The 23,414-nt window shown below is 41.3% G+C and overlaps 1 protein-coding gene across 1 annotated transcript in view; it reads left to right on the forward strand.

Annotated features, from left to right (window-relative positions):
- Positions 1 to 235: 235 nt before the first annotated feature.
- Positions 236 to 23,414, forward strand: part of EMCN (endomucin) — a gene marked incomplete at its 5' end in the record, with an annotated part of 57,399 nt that continues 34,220 nt past the window's right edge. Inside the window, 4 exons of the mRNA XM_082483056.1 lie at positions 236 to 296; positions 17,166 to 17,225; positions 19,769 to 19,891; positions 20,305 to 20,418. Coding sequence (XP_082339182.1) covers positions 236 to 296; positions 17,166 to 17,225; positions 19,769 to 19,891; positions 20,305 to 20,418 — 358 coding nt within the window. The remainder of the gene's footprint in view (positions 297 to 17,165; positions 17,226 to 19,768; positions 19,892 to 20,304; positions 20,419 to 23,414) is intronic.

Consider the following 23,414-nt stretch of genomic DNA (forward strand, 5'->3'; position numbering starts at 1 on the left):
GAGTTCCTGTAAGGACTGAAACAATAAATCTCCTCCGTACTGAACTCCCAGAGGGAGTATGTTGTATTTCCTCCTGTTCTTTATCAAAGTCCCCAAAATAAGCAGGAATGGGCAGTGACTAGGCACAGTCTCTACACACCTTTTTCCATGGAGTAATTAAGGCCTGCCTCAGAGTGAGAGAGTACTCCCTGCCCAGCTGTGCAAGGGAGAGCTGACAGCACCACCACCACCAAGCATGAAGCTCCTGGGGATTGTGTTCTTTTTCCTAGCTGTACTCTGTGTTTGCACTGTGGGAGGTAAGTTCTTTGGCTTTTTTGGATAGACTTGTCACATTTGTGGGGTGTTTTGTGAGCAAAAGCTTAGCTGTCAGTAGCTGGGTGCTTTTTTTTAGTGCTGTGATTGAAAGACTGTGTGTTGGAGGAGAAGAAGGTACTAACTGGTAGTTGAGTTATATGTGTTCTGTGAAAAACTTTCCTGCCATTGTATTTTTGTGACAGCTCTCTTTCTAGGTGTCATGAAGCTCCTCAATCTGAGAGGAGTTAAAAGCAAGAGGTATATTTACAAAGGTTTTCTGTTCTGTTTTTCTTCTTCGAAATAAAGCATCTTTTGTAGAGATGGCTTTAAGGGGGAATTGAAATGTCTGTCAGATTTTGCAAATACTGTTCTTGCAAATCAAATCTATCCTGATGGATTTCCTTGGCACTGTGCCAGCAATAAGTTTGGCCAAGCTTATCTCAGAAATTATCTTAGTCTTGCCCCCAAAACGTATAGGCGCTTACAGAATTTATCGGGTGTCAAATAATGAGGGATGCAAGCCTAGGGGCAATATTAGTTACTGAGTGCAATATCTTTTAAAAGTGATTCTGAAATGCACAGATTTAATCAAACTTTGTGATGTTCATATGGTCACTGAACTGCTGTTTTTGTTATTCTTTAGCTTAAAAGATCATGCTTTTACAGTGGAATTAATTAGTAAAACCTGAAAGGGTGAGGGAAACTGTAACAAGGGCCAGAGTCTATCATCACCTTTGTCAAAAGATACATTTGAAGTCAAATCTGATTTTTATCTGTACTTTCATTTGCTGGCCCTCTGGTGTGAATACTCATAACCAAAGCTTCCACAAATGCCTATAGATTGCCTGTAAGGGATTTTATGAATCAGAAGTTAAAAAATTGATAATACTAGATTAACAGATCTAAAAAAAGTTAATCAACTTTTGCTCAGATTATGTGTTCAAATCTAGAAATATCTTTTGTGGTGTATCTTATACTATTGTTGGGCTCACTGCTGTTAGGAAAAAAAAAATCAATAAAGGAGATTAAAAATAAGACTGTGCCACAGAAAGGGCTGCTTTTAAAACTATGTTAAGTAAGTACAAGCCCCCAAAATTTGCGTTGAGGTACTATTTATTCTCTGTCTGCTACTCCTAGTAAAAATAGCCTTCCTGTCATTGTTAAACCTTTAATTTCACAACTTCTGAAAAGCAAAGTGGAGTTGGATCAAAAGGAGCATATTTAACACAACAGTCCATAAAGCTTATCAGAAAGCAACATGCAAAGGTGGGAGGAATTCTGTCAATTTTATACAGTCCTTTCTTTAAAAAGGATTTTGCCTCCTCTGCATGATATGAACGGGGCAGAACTGATGACAGTGAATAAGCAAATTTCATATAGGATGCATTTACTCCGAACAATTTTGGTTCTGTAGAAGTATTTTTTTTTAAATGCTTTATTTCAAGGCAGACAAGGTAGTGAAATTCTGTTGGTAAATTCACATTAGAAAATTAAGAACCACTGTTTATGATGGCTAAAGTGTCCTGGACATCTAGGCTGTAACAGGAGGATCTTATAATCTGAAGAGAGGAATGGCTGGTAAGGAGGCTGACACCAGTCTCCCTCATGCTCAGTCTCCCTTTTTTGAGCATTGGAGACAGCAGCAAGACATTTCTCCAGTTGCTTAGAAACACTTTTAGTATTTTAAAATTATGCTCAGTAAAATTTAGAGAAGGTCAAATCACACCCCAGCATTTTAATACTCCCTCCCCCAGGTTTTGGGGTAGTTTGTCTTCAAAGCTTACCGAGGCAAGTAATGTGTGGGCTTGCAGCCTCTTCACATAATACACACAAGCTGCTTGTCTTTGTATCTTTTGTAAATCATGCAGAAGTGGACAAGGATGTTTCCCTTGTGGTTAGTAAAGAAGGTACCAAGTCTCCTGCGGGGCTTCCAAATTTCATGCCTTGCCTTCTGCCTGTATGCTGGCCATGCTTTCTTGGTAATTTTCTAATTCATCTCAGGATCTTGCAACTTCAGAAGTCCCTAATGTTTTGGTGGGATCTACCCTCAGTCAGCAAATTACTAGAGGCTCAGTTATGTACAGATGTGGAGGCCAATAGCCTCCTGACAACTTGTCCCTCCTCTTGAGGCGTTTCTCAAACCTTTGAGAGCTAAATAACATGTTTAAAGCAGGAGTTCCTTCATGCTCGTCTCAAGGTGTTTGGTCCTCCTGTCATATTGCCCTTTATTCTTACCTGCTCCAAAAGGTATCTCAATTAGAAATGCTTTCTGGGTTGGTGCATAGTATTTCCAGCTCTAAACAACAGACAGCACTGGAATGGGTCAAAGAATATACATTGCCAAAAGATAGTAATCAAATATAAATGCTCTTGAGTCTGCATTATGGTGTAATTACTTTTAAAATGTGTAAAGGTGAAGTTTGTTCTTCTAAAATATGAGGGGAGAGGAATTGGCATGCGCTTATAATGTAAGTGCTTAAAGGTTACATCTTCCTGTGCCTTGGCCTTGTAATACAACATGGCTACGGCTACATGGCATAGCAGATGTCCTCCACAAAGCGCCTGTAGCACACCACAGCTTCCTTCTCACTCAGGCACCCAGGTTTCTTTGTTACAGAAATGATAGCAGAAAAGAGTGGGATTGTGCTCCTCTTAGCATCAGTCTGGATGCTGTCAGGTTATGCACTCAAATGTAGGAGCTGGAACTTACTGTCTCCTGTTGTAGTGGTACAGTGGGTGGGTTTATTAATGTCTGATTAGTGACCCCTGTTGACAGCTAGCAGTACCTTTCTACAAGAGTGCTCTTGTCAAAATTGATAGCGCTACAAAAAACCAAGGGTGCTTTTCATTTTGGGAAGGTAGAAGCAAATCTTGGCATGGAGAGCCTGGCCCAAAGTCCACTGGAGCGGTTTGGAGCTGTTCCATCACACTGTTGATGAGCCCTAAGTTATGTGCTTCCCAACCCCCTTCCCCGTTAAGGGGATGCTTTGGAGCCTGGGACATCATCCCAACCCTACCCCATACAGTAGATTAATCCCAGCTCCCAGGCTGATAGCTTGAGAAAAGTTCCACTAAGACCGGGCTCCTGTAGTGATTACATACATTTGCAGCCGCCTGAACTCTGGTCTTGTCACTGTTAACTAAAGGAGATGGATAGCCTTTTCCCTTTCCATCTTCTCTGCTCTCAGCTCACAAGCCTTCAAGTCTTTTAAAAAATTCGGTTTTGAAATTAATTACTAACTAAACCGTTTTGAGCAGTTAAAGCTTTTGATGATGGTCTCCCCACGTTCGGGGTTATTCATGGCTGTGCTCTGGGAGAGACCAGCAAGGCACAGATTGTCACAGTCAGATTGTTGTCTCATCTCTGAAAATTTGAGAAATGTGAATAGGCTTTAGACAACCAGCTGCTTTTTCACACCTTTAGCTTGCTTGAACCCAAACTTTGAATGTCTTGAGAGTTTGCCTGTTGGGAGAAAAAATGTGTTTTGGGTGTTTCCACCATTCCTAGCAGTTTGCAAGACTAGCTTTCTCAAAAATCAAATTGCAGTGCTGAAGCTTACTGCAGCCTTTATATTTTTGTTTCTGTACAGATTTTTTCATTCATTCTCCCCCCCCCCCTCACATTCCTTTCATTCATTAGAGCTTTCTCATATTGGGCCAGGTTTGCCTAGTGGATTTTAAAGGTGTATTTATTACTGGACAGAAAAAGATTGATTGTTCAAGTCTGAAACCCAAATGCAAGTTTGCTGCATTTACTGGGGATAGAAGCAGATGGCTTGATACCTGCTTGATAAGGAGATTATGATTTGCAGCCAAAATAAATAGAAACTGAATTTGAAGGGCAAGTTGTCTGCAGCATTCGGCTCCAAACCTGAGAATACATAATGCCATATAACATGCCCAACAAATGGTTGTCTCTTCTGAAAATTTACCAGAATGTTTTCTCTTTTATTTAGCTGTCTCTTTTATCTGGATTAAAACACAGAGTTCTTATTAATCTTTACTCCTTTATAAATTAGGAAAAAACATCTGCTAAGGCTTATGTTTTGGTTTGGTTTTGTGTTTTGTTTTTTTTTTCTAAATAGGAAAGGACCTTGAATTTGGTCTACAATTGTTTATACATCTGAGTCCTATGTGAAAAACTTGCAAAAATAAGAATTAAAAATAATCTTTAAGAAACTCTTAACCTAGGGAAGGGAGCGTTTTTAACCTGTACCATTCGGTAGCCAGGCTAATGTCACAGTCTAAAGATAAGTAAGGCCCCACAGTAAAATCCCATGGGAAAGACATCCTTATTACTTGTGTTTTTCATGAAGGGGGGGTAGGGTGTTTTTTGTTTGTATTGTTTGCTGAGACAACTCAAGGAAGACCCTTTCATGGTTTTCTTTTGCAATTCTGTAAACAGGCAATGTTGGATTTGTGTGTGTAGCAGCTGTTATTTCCAAATACAAGTCAATAATTAAAGACCTGGCTCGCCTAGAAGACAAACATTTACTTTTGGTTTCAGCTAGCACTCTAAAAATAGGTGTCCCAGACTTAAACAGAAGAATTGAAACCCTGAGTTGTCGTATCATGTCCTGCCATGCAAGCCACTGTTATTGTCCCAGCACCTGAGCTATCAGGTAGTGATACCTTGACACTCATCTTGTGAAAATGGGTCCTTGGATGCCCTAACAGCGGCACTCTGTATCAGCCAGAAAAGTGGTTTGACACAATTTAATATGATGCTATCTCTACGCTGTGCTTACTGAACCTACCTCCCCATGTGAGAAAGCTGTGCCCCGATGATCATTTGTTGATATAATGGCTCTAAGGGGACAAAATTCAGCAGGTGTGATCTGCTCGGCTATTGTCCTCTTGCAGGAGAGATAGAAAAGGAGTAGGAAGCCCTCTGATGCTACCCGCACAGGTACTACAGGCTGGTCTGGAGGGGCCCAAACTAATTCCACATCATTTTACTCTGAGGGTGGTGAGGCACTGGAACAGGTTGCCCAGGGAAGTTGTGGATGCCCCATCCCTGGAAGTGTTCAACGCCAGGTTGGATGGGGCTTTGAGCAACCCGGTGTCCCTGGCAGGGGGGTTGGAACTAGATGATCTTTAAGGTCCCTTCCAATTCTAACCATTTTGTCATTCTATGGTTGTGGGATTTTTTTCTCAGCAGCCAGGCTAGACAATGGCCCCTTTCAGGCCAGACTAACTAGCTGATGCTCCAAAAGTTATGTTTCAAAGTATTATCAGGGCAAGGATTTTCTCACTGCTTGTATGTGAAAAGCGGATCCTTGCTTGACTTTGGTACAGGTGAAAATCCTAGCTGATTTATGAATAGCGTGTTTTTACAACAGTTTTTAATCCCTTTTTTCCAATGGTACTAACGTGCTCTTGGGTGTTAGCTGCATGTTGTAGATAGCAACGCATCCTGGGTTGCTGAAACCTCAGAGCAAGTGGCACACAGTTTTGCCTCATATTTATCTGCAGTAACCTTTCTGCCTTGTCTTATCATTCTACTGAAATTATACATTTTGCTGGGATGGGAACACTACACCAGCCTTGCTGTCTGAAGATTTCTACACAAGATATGTAATTGTTCTGAAAAGCACATTCGGTTTGTCTTAGTGTCATGGTTTCTCAGTGTGGTACTTGGTTTGAGGAGTGTCAGTGTAATCAAAACTTTAGGGTTAAATCAATTAAATCTCTGATTATATTAATGAGATGTTTATGCTTCCTGCAGATTTCTTCTTTCATAATCTTTAGCAGGAGATTAATATCATATTTGGGCCTGACAGTTTTGGCTATTTGGGCAACAACTGTTCAGAATGGCAAAAGCTTTAGATTTTAGTTAGCCTGAGGAAAACAGTGCCAGAAGATTTACCCACCTTCCTGGACAAGGATTCATATTATTTTCCTCTATAAAATACCTTACTTATTTGTTGAGGCATGTTTTCATTGTATGATAATTATTTGAAGTGATTAGGGCCCTATATATTCCTTCAGTTTTTACTAGTTTTCCCACTTTGCACGCTCAACATTGAGTCTAGGCTTTTATTTGAAATAGGGTGTTGATAACCTTCTAAATGTTAATGCGTGTGGTGCTATCTATCCCAGTGTGAGGACAGTCTGAAATCATCTTTCTTTGACAGATGAATTATCCCTCCTTGTCTCAGCACGGGTTATATATCACAGCAATATAGATGATGTAAATATCAGTGTTTGTGAACTCATTCAAAGGCTATGGAAGCAAAAATATCACCAAACATTGTCAGGTGAAATGGTGAAAGAGTTGAGGATTGCTCTGGCAAGAAATGAGAAATTCAAATGCTTTCACCTCCAAATTCCCCATATCACGTCCAGTATAGAGGGGTGACTTTGGACATGATACATGGTTAATGCTTCCAGTGCCATTCAAAGTCGCCAATAGTGAAAATTTGGGCTTTTTTTTTTTCTTCCCAGGAATTACAGACTCTCTGAAACTCCTACCAAGTTGCCCAAACCTCGTTTCCCCTTGACTCCTACAGATGATCGTAAAGGCCAAAGTCTGTGGCATGTCAAAAGAAATGTTTGGGGCCAGCATACAATTCAATTGTAGTTACTCATTTCTGCACAGGACTGTTAAAATCTCTTTCTGAAAACTACTGAATTCTTTGAATTATGGAGCTTTCTGGACATCCTATGGAATTTAACTCTGCTTTGCCACAAAACATACAGGTCTTGGAAATTATAGCCAGCACCAAAAGCTGGCTGCCCAGAAAGGCTATTGCAGTAGAGCAGATTTATGTTATATTTAGGAAGGCTTTTTCCTTACAAGTGTAGTGTATTAATATATTTGCTGTGGTTCAGAAAGCAGCAAATGTATTTACCAAACTGTTGGGCTTCACTTGCAACAGCTCAATGAGTAGTTTCTAACGCGTAACAAGAGAGAGAATTTATAAAAGATCTATGCCAAATAACCCAATCCCTGAGACGTGCCGATGAGAGCAAGGGAAGGATGCAGCACAGGTATTAGAGGCAAAATATCTCCCGGTGCAGGACTGTTTTTTGGTTCTCTGCACATTTTATCCTGTCTAGTTCAAATGGCTTCAGATGAATCCATTATTTCCTTTTGCAAGCCATTCCCTGTGCTAATGGTGTCACGTGGCTAGTGTGTCTCAATACTGTTGCATTTAGGTGAACTAGTGCACAATTTATCTTACTGGCTTAGTGACACTTTCTTGTAATGCACTGTCTGCTTCCTCCCTAATTGCACTCACCTTGAATTTCCAAGAACTGGCAAAAACTGGAAAATGAAGATTGGCCATTTATAGAAGAAATGGCCAAGGGAGAAGAGCAGAAGGGTTTGTGTAGGAATGGAACAACTCATTCACAATACTTGTAATTGTCATGGGGAATAAAATTATGCTAATTGCCAATAAAAATACAAGCGTTGTCTATAGCTGTTCACCAACATGAGATGATCAGCTTCCAGATCACCATGACTTCCCAGTGCACTGACTGGGACCCAGAGTTTGGGCAAGCCTGAGCATCCTGAGTATGGTCCACTATCTACTCCACTAGGAAGTTGGTTATCAGCGTGGGTACTCTTTGATAGTATAGGTTCTCAGTGCTGACCCTCTGCTTCAAGTGCTCTCCTAGTAACAACCCTGTATTTTTTAATTCCTACTTTGGAACATAAAGCATGTGAGAAAATCATTTCAGCTTCACATCTGAGCTTAGCAGTTGTATCAGATTGGTGGAAATTCAAAATAACATGAGTATTCAGTCAGCTTTGCAAGATACTCACAGACAAGGAGGTCTTCATCAGCTATATGTGCTAGTTAAAGGAATCAGATATTTTTGAAGTATATCCATCATCCTTGCATATAACATAATTCCAATGAGACTGTACTTCACTTTGGGCTTCCAAAGGGAGAGCCCAAAAGGGGCTTTGTGATATTCTGTACCATTTAACCTTTGTTCTAAGCAATGTGGGAAAGATGAAGAAGGACTCAACTGAGCATGGAATTTCATTAATTACAGAAGCAGTTTACAGTGTTTCCACAGAAGTTTTCTGATGGGAACAGGTTTTTGATGCTCCAGAGGCTTTCAGAGCTTTGTCAGGAACAGAGCGGCATGGGTGGGTGTGGCTGAAACCGGTGTCTAGGCTGATCCAGGATGTGCTAAAAATAAATACATCATAGCAGACACTGCAGTGACCCTTTCCTGAGTTATACAATTAGTCGTGTCGCTGCAGATGCATTTGGATCACACACACAGAGCAGGAGAACTATGATTTTACTAACTGCTCCAGCACGTTGCAAAGAAGAGCTACCAATTGACCTGGGCTCAGCTTCCCCCCTGGCTGTTTCATATCTGCCCTACCCAAACACAGTCTTTCCTGGGAAGCAAAAATAGGCTTGCAAATAGCATGGTAAGGAAAAAGCATTGTAAGCATTACCCGGAGAAGGATGTAGTTTCCTCTCCGCTTTCTGGTTTGGGGTGACTTAGACCAACGCTCCTGTTCTTTCCTGTTGCAGGGGAAGGGGCTGTCCTTTATTTCTTTTTCTTGTTCTACTCAGCAATGTACAATATGTAAAAAGCTCTTTCTATATGAAACTGCACCCATTAAAGACATTTTCAAATTGATTTAGCATGACTAACAGAGGGGGATGGCGGTTTGGTTTTCATACTATAAAATAACCCTTAGTAACTCCTACCTTTTATCTTACACGTGGACAGACAAATATATCACCATCAAAGGGTGATAATCTGGTGGTTTAAATAGCTTTAAAGGGTTTAATTAAAACCTATTAAGTAGGTTTAACAGGTTTAAATAAAGAGAAGCACAGAGCTTGGAACCTTTGTCGAAGGCAGGCTGGAGTGCTGATGAGCATGCTGAGCACATTTATTATTTTATGGAGTGCAAACAATGTGCTCATCCCTCTGTAGTACACAGTAATAAAGATATCCACCAAGCTGCACATAGGAGCAGAAAGTGCACAGAGAAAGCTTGTGATTAAAAGCCCTTGATAGGGAGTTTGCATTTCTTCTGAGTCAATAAAAGAAACCACGAAACTGGCTGGTAAGTGCCCAGATTTCTATGCCCACATCTGCAGGGAGGCAAAGCATGTTGTGCTTGGGTTATTTCTGATACTCAATAAAACACGGCGGCACTCGTCCAACCCTTCTCAATGCTTTTTTCGTTGAGGGGGAGCCCTCAACAACCTACAGCCATGTTAGCTGAGGCCGGTCCTTGGCAGCTGCTTTTTCAGTATTTCTCTATGTGGTGGCTCCTTGTGCAGAAGCTGTTTGCTGGGTGCTTTGAGCCAGCTTTGTGGAACCAGTGGCTTTTGCTTGGGGAATTAGTAATTCCCAGCAGCTGTCTGCCAGTGCTTGGTGTTGGGTCATGCTAGCCACACGCCTGGGCAAGCAGGAGGACCACTGGGGCAGTGCTGGCACCAAAGCTGCGTTTCCTGCCTTCTTGCTGTTCCCTGCTGGAGAAATTGTGGCAGCTCCCTCCCTTTCCTTCCTCTCCTCAGCTCTTGCTGCCGGCTGCCTCCAGCCCACCCGGTTTGCATTCCTGCGGCAGAGCCCAAGTCCCACATTTCCCCAGTTGCTACTGTTCTTTCCCAGGTGATGCAGGAGCAGCCCTGTCACTGTGTCCTTTTCCAGCTACAGGGCTTTGCATTCATGCTATCCCTTCCCTAACGTCTTCCTCTTCTCTCCTGTTTTCAGGTGCTTTTGCTTTCTGCGGGGAGGTTGCTATGCCGTTCTGGCCCAGGAACTTCTCCTTCCTGCCTTGGTGTCTTGCCCCATGCTCCTGCCCATGTTTCTTCCCACTCTTTTGTAGCAGGTCGTCTCTGTCTTGTGACACCGGCCTGCAAACCAGGACCAGGAGCTACAGTGGAGAAGTAGAAAGTTGAACTTAAATGTAAGAACTCAACATGTAGGATTTGTATAGTATGTTTTCAGTTTGCTGCTGAAGAGAGGCGTGACTGAAAGGAAGGTAACAGCTTGGCAAACGGGAGGTGGTTTCCCACCTCCCTAGGCAGCAGGAATCACAGGCTTCCAGCTGGTTGGCATCAGGCAGCAAAGAATGGGGTCTCTCTCCCTGCCTTATGTTTTTTAGCATTGCCTGTAGTATCTGGCTACATCTCACAGGGGTTCACCTTAAACATGACCGCTCTAACTTTGTTCAGGGTCCACGTAGTCCTTCCAGTCACTGTTGTAAGATATTCACAACAGAGAAAATCCTGAGGAGGAAAATGGATTATATTGCAGAAGGCTGCGTTAAGAGAGTTTGTGGGAGTGCAAAAGCATTGTAAGCCCAGGCTGGAAAAACACTTCGCCATTCTGACGCGTGATGGTATTGCAGTGGCTGTGATCCAGCACGGGACTGTTATTAGGGACGCAGCTTTCCTTACGCTATCACAGTGTGAACAGTTGTGTGCAGATACTATTACAAACACATCTGAGTGTATGCATGAGGCACGACCTGCCTTGTGTATTGCTTTAGCATACTGAAGAAATATGAAGACATGAAGGTTGTGTATTTTTCTTTTAGTTTGCTTCAAATTCATGAAGTTTGCAAATGCCTTTGTTCAGTTTAACATCCTTTACTACACAGTGTTATCAGCTCCAGCCATTCGCTGGATTACATCAGAACCTTGATTCCCACTTAAAATCTAGCTGATATGACTATAGAGGAAAGATTTAAAGTTTGAGTCCTTAAGGATTAAATGTACTAGAAAGACTATTACTTTAACCAAATTAATTCTTTTAGAACACAATATCTGCAGGTTTTTAATTTATTTTTTTTTAATTCTTGAATGTTGAATGAAGAAAGGAATTCATGGTTTTGAACAATACTGTTAAAATTCCTTGCTCTGTCTGACATTGCAGTATTTTCAGAGGGTTGATTCTGGACTGAACACATGCTCCAGACAAAGCAAAATATTGAGAAAGCTGAAATCGGTTGCAAATGCAAACATTGCAGCTTGTATCCGTATTATTATTCTGGAAGATCCAAATAATAAAAACTGCAGGTGCAGTTGAGATCTTGACATGCCCATTTCTCTTTTTCTTGTGTAACTCCATTAATGCTAGAGTGTGGTGCCTTTCTGCGTTGCAGTATATAGTCCTCTAGAAAATAAGAACATACTGTTATTCCTCTTTCATCGATTGGAAAATGGGACACAGGGAGTGTCTACATGGCAAAACATACACAGAAATACCCAAGCCGATCTGAATGAGGCAGATCAAGTTCCAGAAGCTTTATCTCAACTAATTAAACTGTATTGTTCTACATAGACATGCCAGGGAGGATGGAGTAATCTCTGCTCTGCAGTCGTATCCATTTCTCTCATTTGTGATGATATATCCAAGAGAGATGTAAACCGGCAAGCTCACACACTGTTTACGGTACCACAGCACTGCAGCGTGGATGCCACAGACACGGACATGCAGGAAGTTGGGTAGATCATTGGAGAACTGGCCCAGGACCATATTGGTCCAAACCAACCATAAGCATTGGTGGCAGCTACTTTAAAGTTGCTTTATATGTGTCTTGGCAGAATATTATCCTGAAGCTGTGCAGGAAATTGGGCCTGGGTTTCCCAAACACTGCCTGTAGCACTCTGCCTTCTGCCCCTCAGCTGGAAGTGCAACCTGGGCTTCCGCAGAGCATTACTAAGGAGGAAAGCCCAAAAGTACTTAAATGCTAAACCTCACCAGGTAGAAGACCCATGTAAGAAGGTCTATTGCTACATCAGGAACTAAACCTTAAGTTTGATCCCTGAATTAGTGCATTCAGGTACACTTGAGTTCTGTTTGGAGTGTTTGGACAGAGTCCAAAACTTGTTTTTGCTCTCCGCACATGGGAGCGGTGTTTGTGCAATGACAGGTTGATGGGAGATGAACTGCTCATCTATGCAAACCATATTTTTTTTTCTTTGGAGGGTGAGGGACCCTTTACACAAAAATGCATTACCAAAGAAGAAAGAAATTTATCTCAAGGTTTAGGTTAGAACGTCATGAACCAGAAAAGAAAGATGTGTGAGGAATATAAACAGAAATAAGAGAAGTGCAAGAACTACACTAGGCCTGGGGAAAGATCAGATAAGAGAATGAAGAGATGAAGCAGCAATAAATGAAAATGAAAGAGAAAACATAATAGACAACAGAGCTCCAAGGTAAGAGTAAACAGGTTGTGTACATTTTCTGGCAGCAGCTATTTATTGGGAACTCTAAAAGTATCAGTACCAGCTTTTCTCACAAGGACAGCTATAACTTTCTCCCAAAAGGACAAAATGTCAGATGAAGTGTACAGTCTTCCCATGGATACTGTTGGTGCAGCTGTTACGGCAGGCTCTATCATGGTCATGGGGCTGGCAGAATTATCATTTGCTTCCTGGAAAAAGATCACTGTTTATTCCTGATGGTGTGGAAAGACAGAAAGCTAGAAAGCAACTTTGACTTCTCTGAGACTTGTGTATAAGTGCAAAGGCCCAGGGTCACATAAACAAACATAATATAATACCACCACCTGTACATTCTGCTTAATCAACGAATTAACGTGTACAGGTTTCCTCAGGACACCTCTTTGGTAATTGCTCCCAGCTACAGCCTTTTGGGTATTGGTCTGATTTTTAAGTGGGAATATTTTACATCTTCATCAAGAAAATGATTAAAACACTAGCTTCTGGCTGTTACGCCATCAGCTTGACACAGGCACTGAAAAATCTGCAAAGTTTCTAATTCAAATTTCTGTTGTCCGTTACCTCTAGTTTCTTCCTTGGTGGATGTAATGAGAAGTTTATTCCTTTGTCTTTGTTGCAGCTCATCACCTACTTGAGTGCTGCTATCATGCCTTCTATTAATCTTTCCTTCTCTGGGCTAAACAAATGCCATTTTTGCAATCCTTCTTGAGAGGTCATTTTTTTCTAGACACCTGATGATTTTTATGGTTCTCCATTAAGCTCTGTTCCAGGCGTCTACAGCCTTCTAAACACCCTTCAGAAGTTGGGCCAAGTACTTCAGCTGTGGCCTCACCAGTGCTGATCTGAATGGAGGGATTTTAATATGAACATATGCTTCTGTCTACTTAGTGCAAGGTCAAGTGAAAAAATGTCACACAGGCCATTTCACTAGCTATTTCTGTAGTCATAGTGACTTTTCCAGAAAAATAATTTCTTTTCAAAATCAGATATTGATGCCAAAACAGACTCCATTTAAATTCAGTAATTCATGTAATAAATATAATCAATATATATTTTGAACGATCTAATTATCTTTAAATATGTTTTTGTTTTGACTTCTTGGCATTCACTTTTGTATGAGCTGTTTCATGTAGTGTTTTAAACTTAGTGGTTTCTGCTCTGTAGTATCCTGTAGTGTGTAAACAGAACTACTGATGTAATATCATGCAGTCATTTCTGCTTTTTTTTCTGTCGTGATTATAGCAATGACAGGCACCTAATTAACACAAGGTCAAAACCCGCTTATCTTAGTCTTCCCAGTATAATGGTAAAAATAATGAGTGAGAGAGAGGGAAGAAATAACAAGAGCTTCAAGCTAAGACCTTGGAGACTGAAGCCTACATCAAAAGCTGCAGTCTGAGGACAGCTGTGGCCATTGGTCATCCCTGGCTGAATTCAGGGACTCCTTCTGAATTTTAAAAAAGAAAGTAAGTTCAGTGTTTCAGTTTGTTCATTTCAAAATCATGTCTGAAGACCAGATACAAGTGATTTCACTGTTGGTTTAATTTTAGAACAAATGTACAATTTAAGTCCAAGCCAGAAAGGACAATAAAGGGAAATTCTGTGAACCTGAAAGGAAAAGAAAACCAAACCAAACAGTTTTTCCTTTTTCATTTTGACCTTGTGGTTGTTGTCAAATGTTTTTCAAGCTCTTAATTCCTTCTTATTTTTCCCTGCCACCCTTATTGTCTTGCCATCTCTGGGCCTTCCTGCCCTTCCCTTGTCATCTTCTTCCTGTCCTGTTACCTTTCTCCCAGTTGTGATTTCTTCTCACCTTGTTGTCTACTTTTAGACGTGTTTTTTTTCTTTTTACCATCACCACCATCATCCCTTTATTCAGCCCAGTGTCACATCTGAGCACCTTTTAGCTTTGTGTGTGTTCTCCAGACAGGAGGGTGCCACATCACAGGTCACCTATGCTCTTTTGGCTGAGTTTATTGCTAGGGAGCACAGCAAGTGGGAGAGGTTTCTGTGTGGGAGCAGTTGCCAAGTAGCTTTTGGCTACTCCCACATCAGAGTACATCAAGGTGCTCTCATATCAAAGGGGTCGCTGCATTTAAATTTGCCGAAAAACATGCAATTGTAACTTAATTAGTTGTCCGTCATCTGAGGCTGCAACCAACCAGACATGAGCAGAAAAATTAATCTTTCTGTCTCTCTCTTTGTCTAGCAACAGTCTCTAATGTGCCAAAGTTCTTTTCTCATTTTTGATCTCTTGCTTTTATCCCCCATAGGATTCTCCTTAGTCACAACTTAACATTGCAAATAAGAGCATAATAAGCCACCAGTTCTATCGCTTCTTTTAATCAACCAATTCCCCCGAAATCCTGGCTAGTTTTAAGCATTTTTGCATGTTGCTTTCAACTTGTTTTTAAAGTATACATAATTATCCACCATTTTAAGAAAACAATTAATTCATAAAACTCCACTTTATTCTACTCTGCTAATCAAATTTACCTTAGTTCATCTCTAGCCTGTGATAAAATCAGTAAATTGTGAATCATAACAAAACTGTGACTTAAATTCTCAATTTTGTTAGTTTAGAGGAAACCTTAGCCTATCAACATGGTTATTAAATGGAACACCTTTAAAGGATGAATGATCTAAGTATTACAGTGGGCTTTCCACAACATTAAGTTAAAGGAAGAGTTAGGGAATGAGCTAACTGGCCAGCTAGTGCATTTAGCCGGTGTTACAAACATGGTCATTACTGAGAGATGTTATAACAAACCATATGAAATGTAGGCACCGTTGAAAAAACATTCTGTTTTAGTGCTGTGGCCTTGTGGCGTGAGGATTTACAGGAGCTTTGTCAGCAGCTCATAATGAGAATGAAAAGATCGAAAAACGCTCGTTGGTTAGGGAAACAAGATTGATTTTCAGCCTATTTGGATGAAATTTGTTTTCACAGTATTTCAAGTGTGGATTATGAAGCATTGTTCTCACTGGGTAGCTGAACGGCAGGAAAAACAGTATTCTAAATTCACTGGGCAAAGGGCTGTGCACAGCCTGGCTATATTCATGTGTCCTGGGGACTAGGGCTGGGGCAGCAGCAGGCCCATAGGGAACTGATTTAATTTGATATGGGATGTGCCCATATCAAACTGGGCCAGCACGTGCTGTGACGAGGCATTGCGAAGGCAGCAGCGTACCTAGAAGAGATGCCCAAGAGAATGGGGCCCACTGGGAAGGGGCAACAACCCAGCTGAGGCCCATTAGAAATGTGCAGGTGCCAAGAGGGCCGATAACACCTCACACTGCTTGAAGAGGAGTTGTAAGGGCTCATGTGACTAGGCCTTAATATGCGCCTGCAGAGCTCCTGCAATTGTATTAGAATTATTATTTTTTTTCCCCAGGTTAGATCTGTGACTCCAGCAGGCCTCGGGTGGTGCTCGTGAAATGTTAATCGGAGCGCAGCATGCTGAGCAAAGGGAACAAAGCTGACTGTTCTGCCCTGTAGCCAAAAAAAGAGAGAGAATGCCAGCAGATATTACCATGAATGGAGTCACACAAGAATAGTGACATGCTGTCCTGACTCAGTTTTGCAATGTCTATATTACAGCATGCTAATGCAGCGTGACAGGTTGTCATGCTCCAAACCTGAAAGCACTGGGGGATTATTCTGTGCGATTTTGCTCTCCCATTGAGTCGCAGAGCTGATGTCTTCCTCCCCAGATGTACCCATCCTTGTTTCACAGTGGTGTAAAATGGTTGTGAAATGCCACTGTTTCTGACTCAATGTAGTTTTTTTCACCCTCTTCATCACCCCCTTAACTTCTTTTAGTAGGAAAATAGGAACACCCGAGAAATAAGACTGAAAATCTTGTTTGAAGCCAAAACTCTAGTTGAGTTTTGCTGTTACTACTTTTCAGCACAGCCAGAAGGTACAGAAATTATTTTGCTTTTGGTTTTGTGGGGTTGTTTTTTTTGGCCAGTTTGTTTGTTTTGTAATATTGGAGACTTTCACCTACTAACTTGACCTAGGACTTTTTAAGACTGGCATCATTTACTGCAGTAAACTCCCAAAAGCTGAAGCACCGCCTTGAGGGCAGTGGGGAAAGTCAGTCATTACTCAACTTGGTGCTTCCTGAGCCATGGTCTGTGAATTCTCTTCCCCACATATATAGTGACCAGGGTGGTGCTGAAAACTCCTCCTGAAGTGCTTGTACTAGCCAGGGAGCTAGGACAATTTTGTTCCTCCAAGGCAGGAGAATGGGTGCTTACTCCTGCAGCCAGTTATTTTAATTAATCCTCCACCCTGAAGACCCAGAGCAACTGTGGTTTTACTCAAGGAGAGGAGGAGCTAGCAAAAAAACCTTTAATTGCTCCATTTTTTTTTTTTCCCAAACTAGTCTTAAAGACACTAATACCTGTTGGAAAACAACCTGCAGTCTGAGAGGGAGGGGGTAGGGTGGCTGTAGCAGACGGTCCCTATTACAGCAGTGAGGGCAAGGCTAAAAGATTTAGGATACAGCTTGAAAAGGTTGCTGGCAGAGTTGTATCATTTGGTTGCTTCTGCTAATAGGCTTCTGAACTTGATTTTCCAGGAAGGTCTTTGCTGCTCTCTGCCTCATATGCCTGTGTAGTGCTAAATAGATCTGGAAGGTGGCTGAAGTAATATGATTCTTTCTGTGTTTATTTCAGAAGATGGCATTTCAACCAGTACTGTCAGTGCAACCGTTTCTACATCGACATCAAAATCTGGTAAGAGTTCAAATTCACTCTTATCTGGTATTCTGAAGCTCCTATTGCCTTTGTAGCTTTCAGCTTTTCCAAATTCTGGGAGAAATTAGGTTAATTATTTCGTGCAAGGTGATTGTAGAGAAGTGTATTTCCCCAGGCCTCTTGTAAAAGTCTGTTGAGAAGAAAGGATCGGGGGATCTTAGTAAGGAGAACATTAACTTGAGTGGGTTGCATTTTTTATTTCGGGTGAAAAAGGCTGAAATCCTGTGAGTTCCTATGTTCTCAAGGAGTGGTTCAAGTGGGATCAGGCATTAAAAAATTACCTAAGACATAGTTCAAGAGGTTGACAGATTGAGAATAATTTCAGAAACAGCATCAGTTAAAGGATCAGGCAGCAGGGAGTAGCTTATTTGATAGGTGTAGAGTGATGGAAGAGGACACAGACTTTAACAGTAAATAATTACACAAAATATTCCAATGTTGGGCCTCAGTTAATAGGAAAGAATACATGTGCATAAAGCTGTCATTTGCAAAAATGCTATTGGTAACTTGTCAAGATTCACTTTTGGGGGTAAGGTGGTGGCACCAGTGCCCTCAGTTTCAAAAGCTGCGTACTCTCTCTCTCTCTTGTTTGTGATTGGTTTTACTAGATCAAGCTTAAAATCCTAAAACTATGAAGAATTAACACAGAAAGTATCTGCTTCATATAGTAAAAGTCTGTGATTCTGGTTTAGATCTTCACCTGACACATTCAGTTCTCTTTATTTCGTAGCTTTGTAGTTATGCAAAATCAATATTGACCATATTTCTAAATATGAACTCCTCTGTTAGTTTGAATATTGAAGACTGCTCTATTTAATAAGTGATGACAGGACATCCTGGACACAGGATTATATTTTTTGATAACTAGAGATGCTAATGAGTCTATTTTGGAGCTGAAAGCACTGAGATGATAATGTTGTATACACTTGAAGTACTAGTAATGGAGGTAAATAAGATGCAGCTAGGTGAAGTATGCGTATGTTATGTTTATTACAGCAGAAGAATTAGTCCCTTTCAAATTGTGCTGTAGTTCTTTTATGTTTCGAAAACCCTGATGTTCATGTTTGCTTCAAAGACATTTATTAAAGGCTCAGCACCTCACAGTGAATGAGCTCTTCAAATGTTTCATTGAATTCCTCTTGCAGCTTTTTGTCACAGAAGGGAAAGCAGTATTGTTATTTATGCCTATGAGAAAAGCCTCAGAAACCCACAATGAGATTAAAGCACTTTGTGGGTGTGGAGCAAGCTCCCATGGAGGTCCATTCTTTGAGGCACTGCTATTCCAGGTGAACAGCCACCAAAGTGAGTGCAGAGGAAGAGAGTATAAGTTATATTTTAAAAGTTCTGGTGTGAACACTGCATTTAGAAGTACTCAAGTCATATAAGGGAAAATGACATGTCACGTCATGATTTGTTCCTATTCTATCATGTTTCCCATCTGTGAAAAGTGCTAGAAGAGGTAGTAGGACACGTTAGGTTGTTGACGGGGACTGAAATGAGCCTCTGTAGCTGACAGTAGTACTTTCTGTTTGTATTAGATTGCAGAATTGAAAAGTGGGCTCTTAAAATTATTAGTTACATTTTTTTGTAGCCCAGATCCCTCAGCAGCAGTCTGTTCCCTTGAGCGTGTGCCAGGGGCACATAGGACCTGCAGTATGCCATCCATGCACAGCAAGACATGCTGTTTTAAACATTGCTATTACCTTAGTGAGGTTTGGGCAACTCTGCTACCCTCTTTCCATACCACCAGCAGCTGGAAGTGATCCCTGCTGCCCAAGGGAGCCCCTTCCCCTTCCCTCAGCCTCCAAATCTCACCCCTCTGGAGAAAAGAACTACCAGGAGCCACCTTACAAAGGGCACCAAGTTCACCCTGGGGAATATCAGTTATTCATCTCATCCAAGATGTCCTAAGCTTTGCTGAACACCTCAGAGGAAGGCCTGCCAGGTGCTCTTTTTTTTCCGCAGAAATATGGGTGCAGAGAAGATGAGTCAACTGGGGCTCAAGGTGGACAGCAGAAGGAAGGGGAAAAAATTGCATGAAGACTACTAGAGTCTCTTCCCCTTCAGTTCTTTACCTGTAATATATAAGCTGTGCTCCTGTGTGTCACTCAAGCTTCTTTCTAGGGAGTCCCTTCTCCTATTAAACAGGTATGCAGCAAAGTGCCAGTCAGCAGTCCAGTCCAGCAGCACAGTGAACCCATTCATCCACGCCAGACTCCTTTCCCCTCACCTCTTCCATTGGCAGTCACGCCAGGCACCTCTGTATAACTCCCAATGAGCATATGCATCTTCCTTAGGGGATAGCTGGAAGGTACAGCTGCTAACTTTCAGTGGGCAGTTTGTGGACTGTCCACAGGCTAAATCTGATACCAACCATGTGCACTTTGAGTCCTCTTTAAAAATGTGTGGGTAAGAAAGCTCTGTAAGGGCCAGACTTTCAACAGAAATTCACTGCCTTTGTGAGAGAAGGCAGCTAGAGGTATGTGATGTTTATTTAGGCATGATAAAATAAATCAATACAGGTGGGAATGCCTTTCTTGCAGTAATGGAAGCTGTGAACCCATCCACTTCACGAGCAACTACATTGCAAGCATCAGTGCTGACAACAACTGCAATCAGAGCTACAAATGAATCCATCACAAGCAGTAAGTGAAAGTTTCTTTGAGCTAATTGTTGATGCTGTTCCAGTGGTCATTCAAAAAATTAAGCAGAAGCACCCCTTGGCTTGGGAATTTGCTTTACTAATAGCAAAATTTTTGGTGAAATCTTGAAGGTGTGCACAGTTTCCTCCTGGGCAGGATCAAGGCAGCTCCAAGCCAGGAGCCTTGTAACTGCATTATCACATGCTTGCTATAAGTGGGATGACCCACCTATGGGACAGGGAGTGGCTTTCTCTTCAGCAAAGGGAGCCCCGTCCCTCTTGGTCTTCAATTTAAATGAAATATTCATTGGATAATTTAAAATTTGGCTGCAAGCAGGGCCATAGGGGTGTTTTGTGTGTGTGCATATATGTGTATACAAAATTGAGGAAATCATTTGAATGTTGTTCCTTTATTAGACTCCATGCCTTCTTCACCTAATACTACACAACAAATAACACAAGGTACAACAACACAACCACCAATAAAAGTGACCACTACAGCAGCAGATAAAAGTGGCAGCGCAACAAAGAGTAAGTGATAATTTCATTGACAGATTTCTGATTTATTGTATGTTATGTTTCTGTAAAACAGTGTGGAGCAATAAAAGGAGATCAAAAAGAGTACTTTGGGTTATGGATTTTGAGGTTTGGGGAAGCAGAGCTATTCATCCTACCATATTAAATATCTTGAATGAATCTTGCCCTAGAATCTTGCACAAATAATATTATACCTTTAATTTGTAGTAGAGGTGATCTGAAATCTTTCCATAGGATTTGAATCTCTCTGCAATTGGGAGACATGTATTTGGAAGGGTTTTCAATTTTTATTTTCTTCTATGTCTGGGTTTTTTTTTTTAATGATTATTTCATCAAAAATAAATTCTTTGTGATCAGAGTGGTGTCATAACAGCACCCTTTGTTTTTCATTTTATATATGTTACAATGCTACAGTTAATTATGTTCTATATTATTATGAGTCACAGTACTGAAAGCAGAGAGGTGGTACTAATTACCCTGCATCAATCTTAGGAAATACTTTTGTTCCCCATAAATCTTCAGAATAACATGTGTGTTGGCCCAGCGCATCAGATTGGATTCTAGAAAAACAAAATAAAATAAAAAAATCCAACGTATCCAGCAAGTAGTTAGATTAATTTAAAGAAGTATAATAACAACCTCAGTAAACTTAAGGTGAAATTCAGTCTCCCTTTTTTATCAATGAACTCCACTGTAAATGTTTGCTCAAGTCTTTTGCTGAACCAGAGCTTTGAAATACCCCATTTTTTATACTTAATTGACTCAAAAAATTACAAAGAAATACTCCAGATATTTAACTTAGCAGTCAGTGGTACACCAGTGTTCTTGGAGTTGATATTTAGAGCATATCGAACTGTGAGAAATTATTAGAAGTTGACTTCTCTTCCCTTGGTTTTCTTGCCTAAAAAGGGACTCCTATGAAATGGCCTGCATGCTTTCCCTGTGCAAATTCTCCTTTAAAGCTACCCCTCATGGACCCGAGCCTGCTAAGCTGCCAGGAGAGCAATTACCCTTTCACTTAGTGGTTACATCTTCTACTGATGCAACTTTCCCACTGTGCTTTGTGTAGGGAGTAGTCTGATTGTCAGCCCAAAGTTTTTTGTGCTTTGGCTTGGCTTTTGAATGCCAGTATCAGTGAGTCATAGGATACAGTCTGGCCAGTGCACAAGCTGCTGAAGTGACACCAAAGGCCACAAAGAATCTTTTTAAGCTTGCGTTTCTGACCCTGTCGACCTGTCAAAAGCCCACGGCATGGTGCATCGCATCACAGATGAGATTCCTAGTCCATTCCATTTGGCAAAAGCTCCTGGCTTGCGGGTACCGGAGCAGCACAGGCACCTGGAACTAAACATTGGTGACAGGTAGAGCTCCCAGCAAGGAAAGGAAATCTAACAAGGAAAGGCATACCTGCCAGTGCAGCTTAGCTCTGGCCACTGCTCTGCACTGATGCTCCAAAAAACTAGTGCTGGAGGTACGATGGGCCTGGACGTGAAGTTTTCACCACCGTGCCTCTTTTCTGTTCCTCGTGTGTTCTCTTCTCGTCAGCTAGAGTTTAGTCCCTAGTTGCTTGGGTTGTGATTTGTTTTTAAAAATCCTCATTTGAGCTAAAAAATACCCCCAAACTTGTGATAAAAATAGTTGATAAATGAACCTAAAACCAGGGCTTCCCTGTCTCTCACTCCCCTTTGTAAACAGGAAAAATAAAGGAGACACTGGGAACTGCCCTATATTAAGACTTTGTATTTTCTTTCAATGCTAAGTACTATTTGAAAAATCTGTGTATGTGAAAACCAATTTTAATGATTTTAAGACAGAATTCTGGTCTACCTTTCAAGAAATTCATAGCCTTGGCTTCAGCACAAAGGAGTGAGACGGGACACAAGGTAGTGGCTTTGGGACAGGGCGCAGGGGCTGCACAGATGTGTGGCCAGCCCTTGCAGAAAGTCCACAAACCCTTCAACCGCTGTCTGGTTGCTGGCTACAGCCATGTTTCTGTTTCCACCCCATGCATTGGCACGGTGAGATGCCTTTTCCTTGACTGCACCCTCCCAGCCCCTGTCAGCAGCCCCAGCAGCAGTGCAGTCGTGCTCCCTGAAGCAAGTGCAGGCGTAGCAAGACCTACTCTCAAAATGGACAGGAGATGAAAGTTGCCTAGTCTTTCTTTTTCTTTTTCACTAGCACTCACTTCTCCCCCTTTTTGGGCTGGCTGTATGGGACAGAGGCAAAAATTGGCAGTGCCTTTATGACGCTTCAGATTTTACCTAATCTACACCTGATTTTTAATAAAAAGCCTCAGTTGTTTTGTAATGGAGGCCATCACTTTCTCAGCTTCAATCCCTGTTAAAAGCTTCAGTGAATGATCACATTCACACAGCAGAGATTTGACAGGACTTCCTGTCTCCACTGCAATTTCTGTGGCTGCTGTCACCTTTCATTATAAATTCAGGAAAAGCCCCCAGTGCTCTACATGCTGTGAAATCATACAAACAACTTTGTCTTTTTTTTTTTTTTTTAAGTCTTCCGAATTCTTTTCCTCTGCAGGCCATAAGTACAATCTCTCCCTCTTTGCACTCCTACCCTGTTTATTACACTGGAAGCCAGCAATTAGACTTGTCTCCTTAACCTTCTTATTAATATAAGGGGTCAAGTCCAATAGCTCGCATTTAGTCAAAAGAGTGACCTCACTTGTGCAGACCAGGCCCCAAACCAAGAATTTCTATGATGCCACACTACAGCAAGTTGCATATGCAATCAGGATTTCATATCCTGGGACACTTGGAGTTATCAAAGAGAATATGAAATTAAATGCAACAAAAGATTATGTTCTTCCTCCCTTGGATACAGAGCAAGCATCTTACGCAAGGTCAGTGCTCAAGGTATTAAATTACAAGTAAGACTGGATTTTTGGCTGTTGTGTTTCTAATTCATCTCGCGCCACTCTCCTGGATGATGATACATCATGGTGCAATGAAATATTAAATATTAAAAAG

This window comes from Vanellus vanellus (assembly GCF_965231255.1).
Source record: "Vanellus vanellus genome assembly, chromosome: 4".
NCBI classification, from domain to species: Eukaryota; Metazoa; Chordata; class Aves; order Charadriiformes; family Charadriidae; genus Vanellus; species Vanellus vanellus.